The following is a 20,171-nucleotide window of genomic DNA, read 5'->3' on the forward strand; positions in this document are numbered from 1 at the left end:
CCAGCGGCAGCGGCTCCCAGGGTGCAGGAGCTGGCACTGGAGGAGGCGTGAAGCCTGCGGGACCAAGCAGCTGCCTGGGGCTGGTGGTGCCAAGCTCCAAGCCCTGCTCCACTTCCTGGGGTCTGGGAAGCAGGGCTGGCTCTGCCCAGGTGTGGTGGTGGGGACACTGGCCCAGTGCTGTACTGAGGGCCTGGTTTGCATTAAATGTTTGCAGCAAAACAATCCTGGCTGTGGCTGCTGTCTGTCCCTACCTGCTGCTGCCAGGGTTTGGGACTCACTGGCATGATGGAGCCAGGTGGGGCAGCAAGGGTTTGAAGTGCTCCCCAAAACTTGTGCTTTTCTGGGCAGAGAGGTTGGGCAGAGCCCCCTCCTACCCTAGCTGAAACCCTCCTTTCCCTGCCTGGGAGGCCCCTCTTCCAGCCCAGATGATGGCCTCCAGTAATCAGAGCTGCTGCTGCTCAGGGCAGGACAACCTTAAAGCATTTCCAGACTTCCTGGCACCTCAGCAGAGGCCCCTTTAACTCCTTCCTCCCTGACAGCCCCGGTGCTGCAGAGCCCAAGCAGGGCTGGGATGCACAGCTTTCTCCCTCCACGAGGGGGAAGCTGGCAGGCTTGTCCCCAGATAACTCTGTACAAGGGGAGCTTAAAGGGACCTTACACAACAGGGCAGAGAACTGCCCTAGAAACACATCAGGCAGCCGAGAAACTTTTGTCCATACTAAAAGCCAGGCCAGATGTAGGACACCGGGGAAAATTCACATACAATCCTGAAAGCAAGTACTTTGGTTCAGTTTCCATCAGCGCAGGGGGTGTTTGCTAGTGGGCAAGGAAATTAGCACATCCAAGGCAGAGTCAAAACCGAAGGAGTTTAATGTGCTTAAAGCCAGGGAACAGCTAATCCCCACCCAGGACCACACGAGAATTGGCACAGGAAGGCACAGAGCTGGGAGCAAGGATTTACTGCAAATCCATCGAGCTGGGGTGGTACTGAATGGATGGAGAATCCCTAATGCAGTGCCTCACTGAAGGTGGGAGGAGTGATGCAGCCCTTGGTGATGCACTGGGTCTGAAGCCAGGGAGGTAAGTGGATAAAGGGCAGTGTTTGCTACCACAGACACAGTGTGCCAGGATCAGCAGGGAGCTGCCTTCAATAAAACCAGGTATTTCTGAGGCACAGTGAAGTGGTAGATATCTGCCATCTGCATACGTGTCAGATGATTGTTCCAGTGCCTGGTGGACATGGCTGGGGTGAGGACAGATGTGCACTGAGCCCCCCAAGCTACAGCCATGCTGGTGTAGAGGAGGCTGCTGGCCCACCGGGGTAGCAGGGGCCCTCTGCCATTGCCCTGAGCCCTGCCTAGGCAGCCTGCGCAGGTCTCAGCCTGACATGAGCAGGGCTGGCAGCTCTCCTGGCTCACCCTGAACCCTTGGCAGGGGAAGGGGTGCCCCCTCCAGGGAGCCTGTACCACCTAGACCTCATGTGCCAGTGCCCTTAGGCCAGCCTGGCACTGCTCTGTTTTCCCAGCGGTAGGCAGGAGCCCAGCTCAGGCTGTTGCAATCACACTGTTGAAACCGAGTGGGTGAGTTGCCTGTGCAGGAAAGGCAGATTCAAAGCCCCCCAGCCTCTGAAATGGGCCAAGACCTTCCAGGGAATTGCAGGCAGCAGCTGCTGCAGAGCAGGGAGAGTCTGGTGAGGCATAGCAAGACTGTGCTGGTAGTACCTTTTGGTGGAGAAATACCCACAGCTCAGGACCTGAGACACTGCAGGCATCAAGTGTTTCCTCACCAGCCTTACCCCAGGGCTTCCTGCACAGGCACAGCCTGGTGCTAGTGCCACATGCTGTCCCCAAAGCCTTCACCGTGCACCAGGGCTGGTCCCTGGGCTGCAAGAGAAGCAGCACGCAAGGCTGATGCTCACCAGCTTTAATGTCTGTCTGGAGCAGGAGTCAGGCACTTGCAGGGTTCATGGTCTGTACCTACGCCTCTGAAGGTGCTGGAAGCCTCCGAGAAGGTGAAGCCCCAGCACAGGCTCTTGTTGTAGGGCACAGCAGGGAATGGGGGGCCAGCACTGCCCCACCAACCCAGTAAGCCACTGACTCACAGAATAATCTGGTTCTTGTAGCTGCGGCTCAGCTCCTTGTGAGGAAGGACGATGGAGTTGAGAATAACAACCTCAGCGGGGATGGTGACACTGCAGCCTGTGGGGAGAATGGAAGGGGTTCAAGAGGAGGGGAGAGACCCTGCCCCACTGTGCAGGGCCAGGGCAGTGGGGTGCAAGTGAGACCTACCCAGGATTGTGATGGAGGGTGTGAGGCGCCCATCCCGGAAAAGGGTCTCACTGTCAATCTTGGCATAAGGATCGTTGGGGTTGGGGTCACTGGGCGTTCCTTCAACCCTGGCCCAGCGCCCGATGGTGCTGTCCCAGCCCACGATGGTGTTGAGGACACAGGTGTGGTCCTGGGACAAAGGAGGGGGGGATGATGGGTGCTGCTGCCTCCCTGCAAAGAGTGGGGGATAGCACCCACATCCCGGGGCAAACCCTACTTACGTGGAGCGAGGCGCCATGCAGGACGATGGACTCACGCACACGCACACCAGCTCCCACAGTCACCCCCTCCCCAATGGAGACGTTGGGGCCCAGCTGTGAGGAGAGAGTGGGGCAATGAGGTTGTAGACATTGGCACCCCCAAGCACCCCTGCTGCAGGGCCCCCCAGGCCTGCACTCACCACTGCAGTGCTGTCGATGGAGGCTGTCGGGTGGATGTACACGTTCCCTGCAACACAAAGCAGCCGCATCAGGGGAGGCAGCTCACAGGAGCCACTCAGATCATGGGAGGTCCTGCCCACGGGTCCCACTGCCTCCCCAGGCAGCCCCCAAGGCGGTAAAGGGTCAGACGGGGGTACCTCGGATGATGGGGCCTCCAGGCTTGTTCTGGGCCAGCCTCTCTGGGTGGCTTTTGCTGTACTGGTTCAGGTAAAGGCGACTGGCATAGATAGCAGAGCTGGGGGAGAAAAAGCAAATGCTGTTTTTTATGTCTCTGGCACTATCAGGGTAAGGGAGAATCTGAATTCAGCATCCTCCACCCATACCCAGGGCCCTGCCTGGGCACCCTCCTCTCCCACCTCTGATATGGACTGCTCAATGCCCCTGCTGCCCCAGTTCTTACCCAGCTGATTTGATTTGGCTCCAGAAGCCATCAGTTTTGTAGACATAGAGCTTGCCGCTCCCAGCCAGGGCCGTGAAAACGTCCTGCTCTAGCCGGATCACTTCTGCACGCTGCCAGCCATTGGAGCTCTCCTCTCTGCAAGTGAGAGGCCTGTTACACACCCACCCCAGTCATGGACTCAGCCAGGCACCCCAGCAGCTACCCTCCCAAAATCTGGGGCCTTTGGTGATCCTGGGCTCCTTCCTAGCCATGCACTTTTCCCCAAAGGTGGGGGACAGCCCCAGCTGTCAGGTTAGGCCTGCCCAGCCCCGCTGAGCTCCAGAGAAGCAGAGGGATGGGGCTCTGTCAGTTGAAACAAGCTCTTAGCCAAAAGGTGATGTTATATGAGCAACAGCTCCTGCCCCTGCTTCAGAGCCCTGCACAGCTGGGTTTTGCTTGGGTGGTGGCAGAGGTGACAGGGTCAGAGCATTCCCACATGAAAGGCTCACTCAGCCCCTTGTATGGAGCTCAATGAAGATGGAGCGGCAGGAGAGGGAGGGAGAGGGGGAATCTCAAGCTGGCCAGGAGAGAAGCAGAGGAAAGAGCAGCCTTGCAGAGCAGCCTAGAGCAGAGAGAAAAGCATGTGTTATGGCTGAGGACAATCCAGCCCAGAGAGCAGCCAGTGCAGACACAGAGGGAGACTTACCCAAGGTAAGGATAGCTGGTGCAGGACCAGGAAACAAGTGAGTGATGGCAGAGGAGGAGAGAAGATAGAGAAAGAATGGAGGATGAGCGTGCTGCTGCAGCCCCAGGAAGCAGTGGGGTGGGAGGGAGGCGGGGTGGTGAGAGGCACTTACAGCATTAGCTCCTGCTGGTTCCTCTGGAAGACTTTGCCAATGTGCTGGAAGATAGCAGGTGTGAATAGGTAGATGCCACAGTTAATGATCTCACTGACAAATGTGCTGGGCTTCTCCACGTAGTGCTGGACCTGGAGATGAGGGAAGAGATGTGAACCCTGGGATGCAGCTCCCACGTTCGGTGTCACAGTGGGAACACACGCCTATGTGGGCAGCACAGCACCCACTGACCAGGCCACGCCCAGCTTGCCCAGGCCCTCCATTACCTCCTGTGTGTCCGCATTTGCCACGATACAACCGTAATTCAGCGCCTGTGTCCTGTTGGCCTGCAGAGCAAGGACATGTTAGCAACAGTGGAACAGCAGGCGTGTGGCGCAGAGCAGGCGAGACCCGAAGCTCGCACCAAGGGACCCCTCTGCCACAGGAGCTGCTGGCTTCTAGACAAGCCTACAGCAGAGCACCGCTACTCCTCTGCTCCCCAGCACTGCCACTCACTGTGGTACCCAGAATGACAAAGCTGTGCGCGTCCCGGTGCCCCTGCCAGAACTCCAGCATCTCCTGCAAGGGAAACTCCGAGCACACGTCTGCGTTGAGGACAAAGAAGGCCTCAGCACCACCTGACAGGATCTGGTCTCGGAAGTGATAGATGCCACCACCCGTGCCCAGTGCTGCATACTCCTGGAGATACCTGTGAGCCAAGCAGGGAGAAATGAGCATCTGGTGGCACCGATGGGTGGCAGGGAAGGGCTGTCAGGGGCTGGAGAGACATAATCCTGTTATGCAGCAATGGCGCTCATGTGGACATTGGCACAGGGGAAGGAGGCAATGGTGTTTTGAGCTGTGCTGGAGAGTCACTGTTGCAGCTGCCAGAACAGGGCCCAGGGCAAGGGAAACCGTGCAGAACTAAGTGAGAGGCCAGCTGTGCCCACCCATGGTGGGACAGAGCCCACCTGCCCAAGGCCTGGGTGCCGGCTGGGGGCTGCCAGCCCGGGGGGAGGTGGGTGAGGGGCTGCTCTGGGCTGTGCCACGGCGGGAACCCCGGGGGTGTGAAGGCTCCCCACCTGATGGGGATCTTGAACTCCTGCTGCGCCGACAGCAGGAAGCGGCTGAGGGCCTCGTGGGGCTGGTAGAAGCCCACCAGCAGGATCTCCTTCATGCCAGGCACCTGGGGAGAGACAAGGGAGGGGGCAGACGGGGAGGGCAGCCCCGGCCCCGGCCCCCCCGCCCCCAGCCCTGGCCTCCCGTACTTTGGCGCAGGCCTCGATGTGGTGCTGCACCATGGGCACGCCGGCCACGGGGAAGAGCGGCTTGGGCACCTCGAACGACAGCGGCCGGAACCGGGTGCCTGCGGAGCAGAACGGGCGTCGGCGGGGCCCGGTGCCGGGGGCCTCCCCTCAGACCCGGGGCACTCACCCTTCTGCGGGCCCCCGATGAGGATCACCGCCTTCAGCGCCATCGCGGCTCCGCTCCGGCCGCCGCCGCTTCCGCACACGTGCCTGGGACACGTCAGCGCGCACGGGCTGCAGCTCTCCCTGCGTCACCGTGCCGGTGCTGCCGGGGCCGCCCGCCGACCGCCAGGGGGCGCCGCAGCGGCGGGACGGAGCGGGGTGCGTGTGCGCGTGTGCAAGGGGACGTCGGTGCGCGTGCACGGGAGCGCTTGTGCTTTTGGCCCGCGTGCAAAGGAGTCGCTTGGGCGTGTGATTGACGTGTGTGTGTGTGTGTGTGTGTGTGTGTGTGTGTGTGTGTGTGTGTGTGTGTGTGTGTGTGTGTGTGTGTGTGTGTGTGTGTGTGTGTATAAGGGAGCAGCAGCGCGAGCGTGCAGGGGGGCCGCCGTGTGTGCGCGTGTGCCCCGGTGGACGCAAGCACGAGTGTGACACGCGTGCAGGCGCGTGCGTAACTTTGCACACGCAGGCGTTGCACACTTGTGCGCGCAGGTGTGCCTGCAGCAGTGCGTGAGGGGCGCGGGGGACACGCGGGTGTGGGTGCAGCGGAGCGGCGGGCCGGGCTGTAACCGGAGCAGCCCCCGGCAGCGCGGCCGGCCCGGCCTCATATGGGCAGCGGGTATTTATAGCCGGGCACCTGCCGCACCTCTCACCTGCACCCACCGTGTCCCCTGCGCCTCTGGGTGCCACACTGGCCCTGCTGCCACCGGGCCCTCCAGCACCCGATATTGTGGCTCCATGATGCCAGTGACCTGTGAGCCAGAGCCTGCTGTCGTATCCCAGTGCTTCACAGCTTTCCTGGCTCCTTCTCCAAGTTTATGACACACTTCCCAGCGCACTCCCACCTGGAAGTCTTCCTGGCTTCAGGTCCTTGGATTTTGGGACAGGACCCTCCAGAGGCTCCCAGCCCTCAGTGGTGGCCAGGGGCTTCTTTGATCACCCCCCCCGTCACCTCCCAGTAAGACACAGAGACAGGATGGGCTGCTCAGGGTCTTTATTGCTGCTCTGGCACGTTGCTTGCTCCAAACCACACGGACTTTGGCAACTCCGGAGCCTGACAGAGGGGTGGGGATGGAGATGGGGCAGAAGCCTTCTCCTCAAAGTCAATAAATAAAGCCCTATTGCTACAGCAGCATCTGGAAAGCAGGTGCCCAACCACTGCCCCCATCCCCCTGTCTAGTGCACCCTGGCCATGCTGGAGCATCCTCCCGCCCACTGGGGAGGGGGCATGGGGCTTGGCTAGGCACCTGTGGAGCTGTGCTGTGGCACTGACTGGGGTGTCAGGTGGAAGGTGGGGCGGCTCGTGGGGGCCTGTGGACAGGCCTCCCTCTGCTGGAACCCCTGGAGCAGCCTCAGTCCTCGGGCGCTGGCGTGCAAACCAGGGGGAGTGCAGGCTGCAGCATAAGGCACACGGCTGACAGGACCCGCATGGCCAGGGCTGGCCAACGTGCTGGTGGCTCTCCCGCTTCTGCCTGGGGCTCCCTTTGTCCCCCTGTCCGCATCCCGTCCTCCCAACCCTCTGCCACATTCTCCGTTCCTCCTAGCAAGGCTTCCCGCCACCTGCCCGCAGCCAGACCCCACTGCTGGGATGGCTGGGGCAGCACCTCCCCTTTCCATCGGCACTGCCAAAATGATGCCAGCCACCAGCAGCCCTGGCGGCAGCACGTGAGGTCCATTTGTTCATCCTGGCATGTCCTGGTTCCTCCTCGGCCACCCTGTCCTGCAGCCCCTGGAATGTTCCTCTGGCTCCTCGGCCCCTCATGGCCGTGGCTGAGGCACCGGCTACTGCGGCCCCGGCGGCTGGCCGCCCTGGTAGGAGCGGAGTAAGACCTTGTGCTTGGTGACGGCCTCGCTGCGGCGCCGCTGGTGCTCCACCAGGAACTCCTTGAGGCGGTTGGTGGTGAAGGTCAGGGTCTGGCGGCGTAGCTTCATCAGGTAGGCGTCCTGGAGCCAGGTGTTGGCAAAACAGTCCTTCACCGTGGGGCGGCTCCTGGGGCAGAGGTGGCTCTGAGTCAGGGGCTGTGAGGTGCCCACCACTGCTGCAGCCCAAAACCCATCCACCAGCCCTGCCCTGCAAGACCCAGGATGTCCCACCCACTCCAGGAGCAGGGATAGACCCCAGGGTTCCACTGATGAAGTCTGGAGGGGCCCTGTGGGGCAGGGCGCTGCCCTCCTGGCCCAGTCGCAGGCGCAGTCCAGGACCATGTATCTTCCCTGGCTGGCCCGGGCACTCACCAGGGGTGGACAGCAAGGACCTTTCGGATGAAGAGGGCAGCACTCTGTGAGACGTTGGGGTACAGCCGGAAGGCATCAAAGCGCCCTGCCAGGATGCGGTTCTCCGTCTCGATGGGGTCCAGTTCAAAGAATGGCGACCGCCCACTGAGCCTGTGAGGGTGGAGAGGGTAGTACGGGCTGGGGGACATCTCTGGGAGGGCACCCAGCACCCCCTACCCACCCATCTCTGGTTTGGGACAGCCAGAGCTGCCCAGGGTGTCTCAATCCCTGTGTCCAGCTGGAAAGGGTCTGCAGGGCTACAGCATCTCCCAGCCCACCACCTCCCTAGTGTCCCCTATGGCACCAAGCCCTGAGTGCAGCTGAGTACACCTCAGAGTGCTCATCCCTCTGGCCCCTTCTCTTACATGATGTAGGTGAGGACGCCGACACCCCAGACATCTGCTGCGGAGCCCACCGGGTCCCCCTTCACCACCTCTGGTGCTGTGGGCAGGCGAGCAGGTTTGTCATACACGCTTGGTGACCAGCACCCACAGCACTCCCAGCGCCTCCAGAACCCGCAGTAACCCCAGCACTTACAGCAGCCACAGCACCCAGAGCACCCCACCATTGCACCCTCCAGCATCCCTCCCTGGCACTGGAATACCCTGACAGAGGCCAGGACCTCCAAGGATACCCCAACTGCCCCACAGCATCCAAATGCTCCCACTGAGCCCAGCAACCCTAGAGAAACATTCAGCAGACACCCCCAATGCTCCAAAGACCCCCCCAGCTTCCCCAAGGACACCTCAACAACTCCCCATTACCAAGCCCCCCCCAGTGCTCAGACACACATGCACACCTGAGGCACAAGCATGCCCCAGATCTGTCCCCATCTCTGTGCCCATCCCCATGCCACAGCACCCCTGATGCCCCACTCACACATGTACTCCAGAGTGCCAACACGCCGCCCCAGCTGCCGCAGCACAAGGGGATTGTAGGTCTGGGCACTGCCAAAATCGATGATCTTGAGGGTGTTCATGCCTGAGACGATGATGTTGTCTGGCTTGATGTCGAGGTGCACAATGCGGCGGCTGTGCAGGTACTCGAGGCCCTGCAGGAGCTGCAGCACGTAGCTCACCACATCATCCTCCGAGTAGCGAAACCTGGGGGCAAGTGGCATCAGTAGGTGCCCACAGCTGTCCCCAGTGGCCCCACACCCACCCATACCTGTCCACGATGCTGTAGAGGATCTCCTTGCCAGCACAGTTCTCACAGATGAGCACCAGGTAGCGGGGGGTGATGTACGCCTCGTGCAGGGCCATGATGTGCTCGTGGTGCAGCGCCTTGAGGATCTCATACTCCTGCAGGACGCTCTGCTTGCGCTCCGCCTCATAGGGTACGATCTTGGCCATGAAGTGCTTCCCTGTGGCATTCTCCTTGCACAGCCGGATCACCCCAAAACGACCCCTGTGGCACAAGGCAGCACTCAGTATCCACGGCGTGGGGTGCAGGGGCTGGGACACCCCCGAAGGAGCATTGCATCCCATTGCTACTCACCTCGCCTTCTCATCCAGGAAGGTGTATGGTTTCTGGGGGACGCCCTGCCGCAGCGCCGTGCTGTCTTTAGCTCCTGAGACCCCGCTCTCAGCTGGCGGCTCCTTAGAGGATGGGGTGGTAGGGGAGGGCTCCTGTGTGGCAGGTGATGCGAGGGGCATGGAGACAAAGGAGGTGACCATGTAGGGGGGCATCTTCCGTGTGGGCGCAGCATTGGGTGTGGGAGATGGCGTGGGGGCTGAGCTGGGGGTGGTCGACACTGGGGAAGTGGGTGAGAACTTGGAAGGAGAAGGAGCCTGGAGTGGAGGAGACCTGTCCGTGGGGGGTGTGGGGGAGCCCTGAGTGGGGGTGTCTGTGTGGGGTGAAGCAACAGTCCGAGGTGGGGTGAACATCAGCTCCGGGGGCACACAGACAGTGATGTCGGGTGGGAGCTCAGGATCCAGCTGTAACCCCTCCTCACGGAGTGCAGGAGGCTGGAGGACCCCTGGGGTGGCACCCGCCTGCACTGCCCCATCTGCCTTCTGTACTGCTCCCTCGTGCTTGTGGGGTGGTGTAGCAGGGGGAACCCCTGTGGCTGGTGGCTCCAGCTGCCCAACAGGCGTTTGGGTTGACCGGCTGGAAGCCACCTTCTCAGGAACAGGGACTGGGACAGCGATGTCCTTGGCTGGAGCAGCTTGGGCATCTGCAGAGAGGAAAGGGAGGTATGAGCCAGGGGTGTAAGCCAGGAGTGGAGTGCAAGTAGTGCCCCATTGCCCAAAGCCCTGGGGTGAAGATTCCCTGGGACTCGAGGACCCCCAGAGCATCCCAGAGGCTGCAGCCCCACTGATGGCCCACAGCTGCCCCACACCCCATGGGACAGGGCTTGCTCACCTGCTGCCTTGAGGTGCACCTTCCCCGAGGGGGTGCTGTAGGGCCCCTGCCCGGCTTTGTTGACACAAGCCACCCGAAACCTGGCAGCACTCCCAGGGGGCAGCTCCGTCACGTTGAAGTAGCAGTCTGTGATGCCGGTACTGACGATCTTCCACTCGTGCTCCCCTGTCAGTACACGGGCAAGGTGAGGTGGGGGCAGACTGGAGTCAACCTCCTGTCCGTGACCCCTAGCCAGGACCCTACCAAGCCCCAGGGGATAGCAAGGACATTGGGCACTTTTGTCCTGCTTAGTGTCCCCCAGTGAGCTCATACTTCCAGCTGCGGCTCCTGGGGAAGGGGAGGCTGCCCCACCTACCGTCCAGCCTGCGCTCCAGCGTGTAGGTGCAGGGGGCTTTGCTCTCCGCGGGCTTCCACAGCACCAGCACCGTGTTCTTGTACTTCTGAGGGATCTCTGGGGTGCCTGGCCGCCCCGGGAGCCCTGTGAGGGGACAGACAGGGTGGGCTGGGTGCTTGGCCAGGGGCAGGGCAGAGCTGCTGCAGGACTCAGAGATGCTGGAGGTGTCCAGGCAAAACCAAACTGTCCCCCCTCAAAAGTCCTGGTCTCTTTTGCAGATGCAGAGAGGGGATGTTTAGTGACATGCTCTGACCAGTCCCCAGCCCCAGGCTGTATGCCTGGTATGTGCTCTTCTCTGTCCCACAGGGTTCCCCCTCTTCATCCTTACGTGCCACAGCCAGCGTGCAGGAGCTAATAGCCGTGCCCAGGACATTGGCAGCTGCACATTCGTACAGCCCCGCGTCCTTCCTGGAGACCTTGGCAATGGTGAGCATCTGCCGGCCATCCTTGCAGGAGACGACATTCAGTGCATTGTCTGGCTGCAGGGACCTCTTGTCTGCAAGGGGGAGCAGAGGAGAGGGATGCTGTGTCAGTGCGGGGAGCAGAAGAGAAGGATGCTCCAGTGCTCTCCCAGCACCCGCCTGCCAAAGCAGCGCAGGCAGCCCCCCACCTTTCATCCAGATGATCCTGGGGGTCGGGCTGCCGGCAGGCAGGCAGCAGAGGGTCAGCGCCTCACCCTCCAGCAGCACCTGGTCCTTCAGCTTGATGTGGAAGACAGGTGGGAAATCTGGAAAGCAGAGGGGCATCAGGTTGGGACAGCAATGGGCACCCACCATCCCGTCCTGGGGCACGCTTACCAGACTCGCTGGGCGCATGTGGCCGGCCGGTGGTGGGTCCCTCCTCCTGCAGCAGGCTGGAGGGGATGCTGGGCTGCGAGGCCACTTTCTCCTTCTTGCTCCGGGAGAGCCCCCAGCGCTCCCAGCGGGACCGCTTCTGGCTCTCAGCGCCACCTGCGGGCACCGGGGGTGGCTGAGAGTGGGGCCAACCCGGGGCTGCTGTGCCCGCTATGCCCAGGGCGGCTGGGCCATGGGGTGCAACCGGGACTCCCCCTCGCCCCTCACCTTTGGTTGAGGCAGAGGAGCGGGTGCTGTCCTCCGAACGCAGGGACTCGGAGGAGGGCGCAGGTGCCGGTGGGAGCCCCGGCCGCAGGCTGTCCCCCTCGGAGATGGAGCGGCGGAGCTCTCTGGGCCCCTCACCCTCTGGCCGCTCATCCGACAGGCTGCGCAGCCGTGCCGAGACCCTCTCCATCGTGGCACTGATCTTCCTCCGCACGGCCACTGCTGGCGACTCGCTCTCCCCACCACCCCCTGGCTCTGATTTGAGGCTCTCTGAGTCCCTGCGCTCCTTGGAGCTGCCCAAGGCCAGGCTCCAGGAGAAGCGGCGCCCACCAGATGGGGTCTCGCTGCCTCCATCCTCCCCACTGCTCTTCTTCCTCTCGGCAGGCGGGGTCCTCTTGAGGAGCACAGACATCCTCCGGAGGAAGCCCCTGTCCTTCTCCACCTCATGCAGGTCCTGCACCGATTTGGACTTGGCCACCAGCCCCATGGGCCGGTCCCTGCGGAGCTCCAGGGGCACACCGGCCGGCGTGGGACGGTAGATGCCCTCATCGGGGGTCGGAGGACCAGCCAGATGACGGTCCTCGGAGCGGGAGCGGGTGAGGAGCTTCAGCCCCCGGCTGAGCGATGACTCCCGGCCTCGCTTGAACTTGGCCTCAAAGACCTCCTCTGAGTCAATGTCCTGGATGAGTAGGGAGCTGGAGGAGCCATCAGGCTTTGCCTCCTTCCTTGGTGGCTGTGCTGGTGCTGGTTCTAGTGCTGGTGGCTCAGCAGGGGTGGCTGGCAATGGCTGGGGGGCTTCCTCAGTGGCTGGCTCCCCACCCTGCATGGCTCCCATGGCTTGCATGATCTTGGCGTAGGAAGACGTGTTGGGAGCTTGGGTGCTGGGGGCCAGGGGCTGCAGAGAGGCAGGTGTTACTGTCCTTGCAGCCCCCTCCCCACTGGCTCCAGCAGTCTTGGTGGGAGTCCTTTCCTTCTGTCCCCCAGCCACGGGCTTCTTCCCCACGATGGTGGCAGCCGTGCTGGCCCTGGGCTGGCCACGCTCCTCGGGGAGGTGCCTTGTCCCCAGGGCAGCCTTGGTGGCAGGAGCTCGAAGGATGGCGATATCCAGTGCAGGGGGTGTCAGCGGGCCAGGGGTGTCAGGCGAGGCCGGTGGCCGGGCGTCGGAGAGGGCTGAGAGTGATGGGGACTCCTTGAGCCGCTGGGCCTCCAGGCAGGCCACTGGGATCTCCAGGGGCGCACCAGAGCGGCGGTGCCGGACGACAGGCTCGGCATCCCCATGACTGAAGGAGCTGCTCTTCTGCAGCCGGTGCTCAGCGGGGAGGAGGCGCGGTGACGTGGCCTCGCTGGATGCTGCCCGCACCAGCCGTGGCACTGCTGGTGGCTCCAACCGGGTTGGCCGTGGGACCTTCTTGTCAGGGCTGACCCCCAGAGTCTCCAGGAGGGGACCCCGGAGGCCACTGACCTTGCCATCCCCGGAGCTGCCCCGCAGCAGCCGCTGGCGCATCAGCTCCAGGCGCTGGGCGTGATCATCCTCCCCCCAGGCCCCCTTCCGCCATGGCAGCTCCATGGAGGCCGCCTTGGCCAGGGTCCAGCGGGGGTCCCGGCCCGCCTCGGCCCCCTCCTCGGTCTCTGGGTGCTGGTGGGGCACCAGGGCACTGTCAGCAGAGCTGCCCCTCTTCAGCTCTCCCCGCCGGGCACTCCCTGGGGACTCCAGGCTGGAGCCCTTTCTCATGGCTTTGCGAGGGTACTCTGGACGCTTCTGGGCTTCGGGGGCTTCTTCATCAGAGGAGCCAGGTGCTTCCACCTCTGTGCATGGCCGCCGTGGCCCAGTGCCCCTTGGCCGCTTCCCCAGGGCCACCCCAGGCTTCCCCATGCCCTGGCTCTGCCACTCCATGGCGGAGACATCCCCTGGTGCAAACCCCTCCAACTGCGGCCCTTCGTATGGCCCAACAGCCTCGTCATCTGTGGGGATCTCATTGAGCGACATGCGGGAGCCGGAGAACTCCACCTGGTGTGGCATGGGGATAAAAGGCAGCTCGTCCAGGTCATCCGAGTCTGAGGAGGATGACAGCGCCGGTGACTCCTTGAGGTGCCGGGGCACGGCAATGGAGAGGTGGTTGGATGTGTCCTCCAGCAGCTCCGGGATCGGCCGCAGCACCATGTTGCACTTGTAGCTGATCTGTGAGCGCTGCAGCCAGAAGAGAGGGCTGGGTCATACCTGGGTGGGTGGCACGGCATCATCCTGCCCAGCACACATCACCCCGTCCTGCCCAGCACACAGATCTGCCTGCCCCCCTCCTGCCCACACTCCTGCCCACACTCCTGCCTTCACCTGCCATTTCCGACGGGAGAGGAACAGCTTCAGGTGGTCGGTGCTGATGACCTTCCCCTTGGCCAGCGTCTGTAAAGTGAGGGTACAGCGGTGTCCCACAGAGCCTACAGCAGGCTCAGGGGAACACCATTGCTGCCAGGTGCTGAGTTCTTGTCCAGGCTCACCTTGAACCAGGGATGCTCCAGGATCTGTTCCGCGTTGGGTCGCCTGTCAACCAACACCGTTGGGTGAGAACCGCCTGGGGCTGGGGGCTTTGGCCAGCCCAGGGAAGGGCAGGAGGCAGGACAGCCCCCCGATGCATGGGGGACCCCCCCCTCCCTGGAGCAAAAGGCTCCTTCCCCAGCCCCCGCAGCACTCACAGCCTGTCATTGACCAGCACTTTGATGACGAAGCCCTTGGCTTCCCGGGTGAGCCCCTGGAACATCCTCTCCTCGAAGGCCACGTTGTAGTTGCGGATGTTCATCAGTGTCGTCTTGTCATTCTCCCCAACAAAAGGGGAAATCCCCGTCAGGCTGCCAGGGAGGGGACACTGTCATTGCGCTGGGAGGACATGGGGAACAGCATGACAAGTACAGGGGACCAAGGATGGAACCCTAGACCCCAGCCCTAGTGACGTGGGGAGGGCAGAAGCAGAAGCAATCAGGGAGGAGGCTGAGTCTGCAAGAAGCGATGTGCATGGCTGCAGCCCCAGCACTGCAGCCAGCAAGGGAGCAGGAAGGGGATCGCTCCCATGCGGACCCACCAGGGACACTTACCAGAGGTAGGCGATGACTCCCACAGGCCTGCAGGGAGGAGAGCATGGTTACTGCACAGCATGAGCCCTCCGGGGTGCCCAGTCCCTCCAGGCATAGCGGGGAGACCACTGTCCACCCCAGGGCTGCCCTTACCAGACATCAGTGACGCTGGAGACGGGGCTCTGGTTGACGATCTCGGGGCCAACAAACTCAGGGGTGCCATACTTGCAGTACTGTGGCTCTTCAGGCGTCAGCTCCTGTGCATTGCCGAAGTCGCAGATCCGGACCTGTTCGCTGCTCGAATCCGCCATCAGGAGGTTTTCTGGCTACAGGACAGCGCGGGGCAGAGGGGAGCTTGGCAGGAGGCAGAGGCTCCCCCCAGTGAAGGGGTGTCCCCCATCAGCAGGACCAAGCTCCCTGCAGCACAGCAGGAACACCTCTGTGCGGGTGTGGGGTGGGAGGGGGCCAGAGAGCCCCCCACTCACTTTGATGTCCAGGTGCAGAACACTGTGCTGGTGCAGGTAGCAGATCCCTTCCAGAACCTGCCGCATGTAGGACCGGATCTGTGAGAGAGCAGAGGGAGGGTGGGTGCCCTGAGCGTGGCTCAGCCCCGTGCTGACCCTGTACAGAGGAGGGTGCAGGCCGTAGCCTCCTTTGTAGCCTGATACAACGTGTTGCAAGTCCCTGGGCTGGGACAAACCCCAGTGGCCCCAGGCTCCTTCTCTCCTCCATCACTTTGCCCCCTCAGGGTTCACCCACCTCGGACTCACACACTGAGGGCTTCCTCGCCATCCTGTCCAGCAGCTCTTCCTTGGAACAGCTGGGCCCCAGTCAAGGAGCACAGAAACTCCATGTGCCACCGTGCCCTGCACCTTCCTGGGCAGCCAGCTACTCCACACCTGCTCTTCCCACCCATCCCCTCCAAAATCACGCCTTCATTCCCCACACCACACACTCCCAGAGCAGCACATGGAGGATACAGCTCCATGACAATGATGACGGCGTTCTTCTTCTCAAAGGCATCATGGAAGAAGACGATGCGTTCATGGTCCAGTTGCGAGAGAATGTGCAGCTCCCGGCGTGCTGACTGCTTGGCCTTGGTCCTCCCGGGGACAAACTTGGCAGCAAAGTCCAGGTGGCTGCTCTTCTCTGTCACCCTCCGCAGATAGGAGAAAGCCCCCCTGCAATGTAGCAATGGGGGTAAGAGGAGATAAGAAGGTGGGTGAGCAGGAGACCTCCCGTTCCCCAAGCAGCTGGGGCAGGTGCCTGCTCCACAGGGAGCTGCCTGCAGCCCCAGCAGCTCTCCAGGACTGTTCTCAGAGAGACCCCATGCCTGGCTTTGCCCTGGCCACCCCAGCTCCCCACTGTGAGCTGACACTGGAGCATATATCAGCAGCTGAGACCAGCCACAGCACATCATGGTCTGGCATATCATTGAGCTCAGGCCCTGGGGACAGAGTGTCAGGGTGCAGCCAGGCTCCAGCACTCCTGTCCCTGCGGTGCCCGGGGTGCCCCGCTGACTCCCGTGCTGGCAGCCCCGTACCTCCCGATCTCTTCGTGCACATCGTAGTAGTCGGTCAGGCGTCGCACCTTGTGCAGTGCCTCCTCCTCCATGGCGGCATCGACAGCAGGCTGGGCTGGGGGAAGGAAAGGCGCTGCCAGGGGGCAAGCCGGGGACCCATGCTCTGCCCCCCAAGGCTGGGGTCCAGCTGGCCGTACCTGCCCTCACCACCAGCTCTGCCTTGCAGGAGACCTCCCCAGCCAGGTTCTTGGCCGTGCAGGTGTAGACACCGCTGTCGGGCTCAGCGGCACCCAGCACCACCAGCGAGCACTCGTTGTCCTCATACACAAAGCTCAGGTGGCTGCTCTCCTCCAGCAGCTCCCCATCCTGGGGGTGGCAGCGTTATCAGCAGGGTCACATCCTCGACCAGCTCCCACAACCCTTTCCCCATGGATGGGGCACGAGGAGTGCTCTGCATCACTTGGGGCAAACACCACCCCAGAGCCCCAGCATATTGATGGAGGTAAGTCAGTGGAGAGTGTGGGTCTGGGGGAGCTGTGGGTCAGGAAGAGGATGCTGGGGTCCCAGCCCACCTTGTACCACATGATGTCTGGCAGTGGTTTCCCCTCCACCACCACGGCGAAGCGTGGTGTCTCCCCTTCCTGGGCATCGATGTCCTCCATGATGGACTCAAAGCGTGGTGCCTCTGCCGAGAGATGGGGCGTGGGGCACCATGGAGCAGTGCCACCCCACTGCCACTGGCGTGGGGTGTAGAGCTGTTGGGCACTGTGAGAAAGTGCCAGATGATGGTATAGGGGCATGGAGCACCACAGGGCAGTGTCACCATGGTGCATGTGGGAGCGGGACACTACAGGGCAGGCCACACAGTGTCATGTGCCTGCAGCACTGTGGGGCAGTCACCCATTCGTGTGGGGCACCATGGGGCAGTGCCACCCATGGTACATGGCCATGGGGCACTATGGGTCCACATCTCCCCGTTAGACATGGATATAGGCTACTGTGGGCAGTACCACACGTGACACCTCTGTGGGACATTGTGAATATGTTCCCTATGACTCTTGGTTATAGGGTACCGGGGAGCAGTGCCACCCCATTCTACACAGGTATGGGACACCCTGCAGCAGTGCCACCCATGGCACGTGGCTGAAGGACACCATGGAGCACTGCCACCCCATGCACACAGCCATGGGGCACATGTGAAATCTCTATAGTCAGATATGGGTATAGGACACCAGGCAGCAATATCAACACATGGTTCATGGGTTTTTGGCCCCATGGGTCATTGCCACCCTGCAGAGCAGCATCTCCATGGCATATGAGTATGGAGCACTGAGGACCAGTGCCATGCTATGGGGCAGTGCCCCTATGGCACATGGGCTTGGATCACTGTAGGGTGATGGTGATGCCACCCCCTCGCAGAGGGGCACGGGCACCCCTGGCACAGGGGCACATACCTGCAAGGTGGAGGCGGAGGGTGCAGCGGGCAGTGCCGTGGCGGTTGCTCACCTCGCAGGCCAGCGGCCCCACGGCCCCCCGGCCCACGTGCAGCAGCCGCAGGCAGTGCTGGTCGTCGTCCGGCATCGTCACCTCGCACATGCCCTCCTTCTCCCCCAGCACCTGCCCGCCCCTGCGGGGACAGCAGCTGCCACATCACAGCCCTACAGGCAACCCCACTGCCCCACTGATAGCTCCGATCCCACAGCCCCATGGCCACTTCCTGACCCACAGACAGCTTCAGCCCCAGCTCCCACCCTGCATCCCCCACAAACAAATCGCACCCAATAGGTCTGCCTCCTGAAGGGCTCTAGAATCTTAGCACCACACAGACAGAACCCAGAACCCTGCCCCCCCAAAAGCCCTCCCCATGCAGGTCTGCACAGCCCTGGACATCACCCTTGGGTGCACATCCAGCCAAGCTCCAGGGAAGGATCCCCACGCACTGCGGGCTGCATAGGGAGCTGGTGGGAGAGCCCCTTTCGCAACCCATGGGATGATGCTGGGCATGGGGCAGGCAATGTACACAGTGCCCTGTCCTACCTCTTCCAAGTAACGGTGGCCTCCACATGGTTGATGGTGATGGTGATGGAGGCTGGCTGGCCCTCCACCACATACACCATGTCTGGCTTGTCCAGGATGACCGGAGCCTCTTCCAGGTAGGGACCTGCCACACAGATTGTTACCACCACCTCTGGACCCCAAGTTGCCCAGCTCTGGCCAGCTCACCACTCCACCAGAGACAGAGACCCTCACCACCCCAGCCACTGTCCCCTCCCCACTGCCCTCACCCCGATCCAGGAGTTGCACGGGCCCCACAGGCGGGGAGGGCTTGCTGTTGGTCTTGGGGGTGGCAGTGATGACACGGAAGAGGTACTGGGCACCCTTGGTCAGCCCATGCACTGTGTAGGTGGTGTCCCGCACGCCAGCCACCAGCACCAGCCACTGCATCGTGCCCAGCACTTGCATTTGCACCACGTAGGTCACCGAGTTGGGGTCTGCAGGAGGAGAGAGTCAGTGCAGAGTCCCCAGCACCAGGCAGGCCTGTGCACCCCACCACAGTGTTGTCCACCCCTGCCCATCCTCAACCCCTTCACCTATGGCAGTGTCCAGCCACTTGGGCTTGTTCCAGGTCAGCGTGATGGCTCTGCCGGTCACCGAGGCCACGGTGGGGGGTCCATCCGGGGGGGTTGGCACCACATCTGTGTGGGGAGGCAGGAAGTGGTGTGAGCATGGCCACTGCCACAGCTCCTCAGGGCATCTGCCTGACACCCCAGGAGATGTGGGCTGGAGGGGAGAGATGGGGCCAGTGACCCTCACCAGTGGCGGCAAGGGCTAAGCCTGGCAGCCCCTGTGGTGCTGATGTTTCCAGCAAGTCCTGTGTTGGACCTGGGGGTCCAGGGATGAGTCCAGACCCCACAAGGTGAGGACTGCACACGTGACCCTGCTTTTAGGTTGGGCTAAAGGCTTCCTGAGGTCCCCTCCAATCTGAACTCCTGCCATCCTGTCACCCTAGGACCTTGCTATGGGACCACCAACCCCCAGCCCCAGGACACAGCCCAGCAGGTCAGCAGTGGGCGACTGCACATTCCTAGTGATGCCCGCTGCCCCTTACCAGTGACATAGAGGTGCGCGTAGCACGTGGCCTTCCCCACTTTGTTGGCGATGACACTTTTATAGACACCAGCATGTGTGTGGCTGACAGCTGTGAACACCAGGCGATGGATATCCTTATCTGGAGGGAAACAAGGGAACATAGGTAAGACCCCACCAGCCAAGCGGCACAGAGGTTCCCTCCCTGCCTCGTGGGGCATGAAGGTCTGGGGGGGTCATGCCTCCTCTCGGGCTGCCGCGGGCAGGGTAGAAGGACCCCAAGGAGGTGTGGAGGATGATGGGGAGCCCTACACTGCATCATCTTGCGGTCTTCAGTGCTGTCAATGCGGGAGCCATTGTGGAACCAGGTGATGGAGGGGTAGGGCATCCCAGCCACCTGGCATTCCAACACAGCCTCCTTCGACTCCACCACATCCAGGTTTTGCAGTGGCTTCAGGAAATCGGGCATGGTGAAGCACTCTGCTTCTGTCTCCACCTGCTCTGGTTCCTCTGGGATGGATGGCATCTTCTCCAGCTTGGAGCTGCAAGAGCCCACACATGCTCACAGAAGGAGCATGATGCCCCCGCCCAGAGCCCTAGGCTTTGTACAAGCCCATTGTTTCCCAGAGCCCAGGGGGTAGCAAGCAGGCAGGATGCAGCTCCCAGATACCCCCAGCTCTTACATCTGGGAGGCAGCAGATGGCCGCGGCTCCTCCACGTAGAGCTCTGCAGAGCACTCCACATGGCCATGTGCATTTCTGGCGGTCACCGTGTACCGCCCCTCATCCTCGCTGCCCACGTGCACGATGACCAGCGAGTGCAGACCCCCATCCTGCTGAATCCGCACATTCTCCCCTTCCTGCACTGGCTGGCCTGCACAGAGACACACAACAGCATCAGCACCAGCACCACTCCCAGCCCCAGCTGTGCACAAGCCCTTGGGTGCAGCCCCCACATTGAT

At 62.2% G+C, this 20,171-nt stretch overlaps 2 protein-coding genes across 2 annotated transcripts in view; both read right to left on the reverse strand.

The window, feature by feature from the left end:
* Positions 1-863: 863 nt before the first annotated feature.
* On the reverse strand, positions 864-5,496 carry GMPPA (GDP-mannose pyrophosphorylase A). The gene is made up of 12 exons (XM_080346720.1): positions 5,417-5,496; positions 5,251-5,348; positions 5,065-5,168; positions 4,499-4,691; positions 4,270-4,329; positions 4,004-4,134; positions 3,168-3,302; positions 2,905-3,002; positions 2,728-2,774; positions 2,549-2,641; positions 2,289-2,457; positions 864-2,198 (listed from the first exon to the last, which is right to left on the reverse strand). The coding sequence occupies exons 1-12, from the start codon at positions 5,457-5,459 to the stop codon at positions 2,098-2,100; spliced, it is 1,272 nt and encodes a 423-aa protein (XP_080202846.1). The 5' UTR covers positions 5,460-5,496; the 3' UTR covers positions 864-2,097.
* Positions 5,497-7,227: 1,731 nt separating this feature from the next.
* The window catches only part of SPEG (striated muscle enriched protein kinase), a gene marked incomplete at both ends in the record, with an annotated part of 37,431 nt that continues 24,487 nt past the window's right edge, over positions 7,228-20,171 (reverse strand). The window contains 30 exons of the mRNA XM_080346778.1: positions 7,228-7,435; positions 7,681-7,830; positions 8,085-8,160; positions 8,599-8,822; positions 8,887-9,126; positions 9,217-9,895; positions 10,084-10,248; positions 10,439-10,561; positions 10,806-10,973; positions 11,088-11,204; positions 11,275-11,427; positions 11,539-13,723; positions 13,868-13,936; positions 14,032-14,074; positions 14,227-14,379; positions 14,623-14,649; positions 14,755-14,927; positions 15,087-15,164; positions 15,361-15,421; positions 15,582-15,782; positions 16,145-16,238; positions 16,321-16,489; positions 16,696-16,808; positions 17,578-17,750; positions 18,161-18,284; positions 18,409-18,615; positions 18,715-18,819; positions 19,233-19,352; positions 19,523-19,752; positions 19,894-20,083. Of these exons, the coding sequence (XP_080202904.1) occupies positions 7,228-7,435; positions 7,681-7,830; positions 8,085-8,160; positions 8,599-8,822; positions 8,887-9,126; positions 9,217-9,895; positions 10,084-10,248; positions 10,439-10,561; positions 10,806-10,973; positions 11,088-11,204; positions 11,275-11,427; positions 11,539-13,723; positions 13,868-13,936; positions 14,032-14,074; positions 14,227-14,379; positions 14,623-14,649; positions 14,755-14,927; positions 15,087-15,164; positions 15,361-15,421; positions 15,582-15,782; positions 16,145-16,238; positions 16,321-16,489; positions 16,696-16,808; positions 17,578-17,750; positions 18,161-18,284; positions 18,409-18,615; positions 18,715-18,819; positions 19,233-19,352; positions 19,523-19,752; positions 19,894-20,083 (6,818 nt within the window). The remainder of the gene's footprint in view (positions 7,436-7,680; positions 7,831-8,084; positions 8,161-8,598; positions 8,823-8,886; positions 9,127-9,216; positions 9,896-10,083; positions 10,249-10,438; positions 10,562-10,805; positions 10,974-11,087; positions 11,205-11,274; positions 11,428-11,538; positions 13,724-13,867; positions 13,937-14,031; positions 14,075-14,226; positions 14,380-14,622; positions 14,650-14,754; positions 14,928-15,086; positions 15,165-15,360; positions 15,422-15,581; positions 15,783-16,144; positions 16,239-16,320; positions 16,490-16,695; positions 16,809-17,577; positions 17,751-18,160; positions 18,285-18,408; positions 18,616-18,714; positions 18,820-19,232; positions 19,353-19,522; positions 19,753-19,893; positions 20,084-20,171) is intronic.

The sequence above is a fragment of the Nesoenas mayeri genome, assembly GCF_963082525.1.
Source record: "Nesoenas mayeri genome assembly, chromosome: 6".
In the NCBI taxonomy this organism is placed as follows: Eukaryota; Metazoa; Chordata; class Aves; order Columbiformes; family Columbidae; genus Nesoenas; species Nesoenas mayeri.

Excerpts from the sequence above, each read along its gene's own strand:
- GMPPA (XM_080346720.1), bottom strand. The coding sequence starts at position 5,459 with ATGGCGCTGAAGGCGGTGATCCTCATCGGGGGCCCGCAGAAGG. Across the intron at positions 5,349-5,416 it reads CATCGGGGGCCCGCAGAAGG|GCACCCGGTTCCGGCCGCTG; the intron begins GTGAGTGCCCCG and ends TCTGCTCCGCAG. Across the intron at positions 2,199-2,288 it reads ACCCTCCATCACAATCCTGG|GCTGCAGTGTCACCATCCCC; the intron begins GTAGGTCTCACT and ends TTCTCCCCACAG.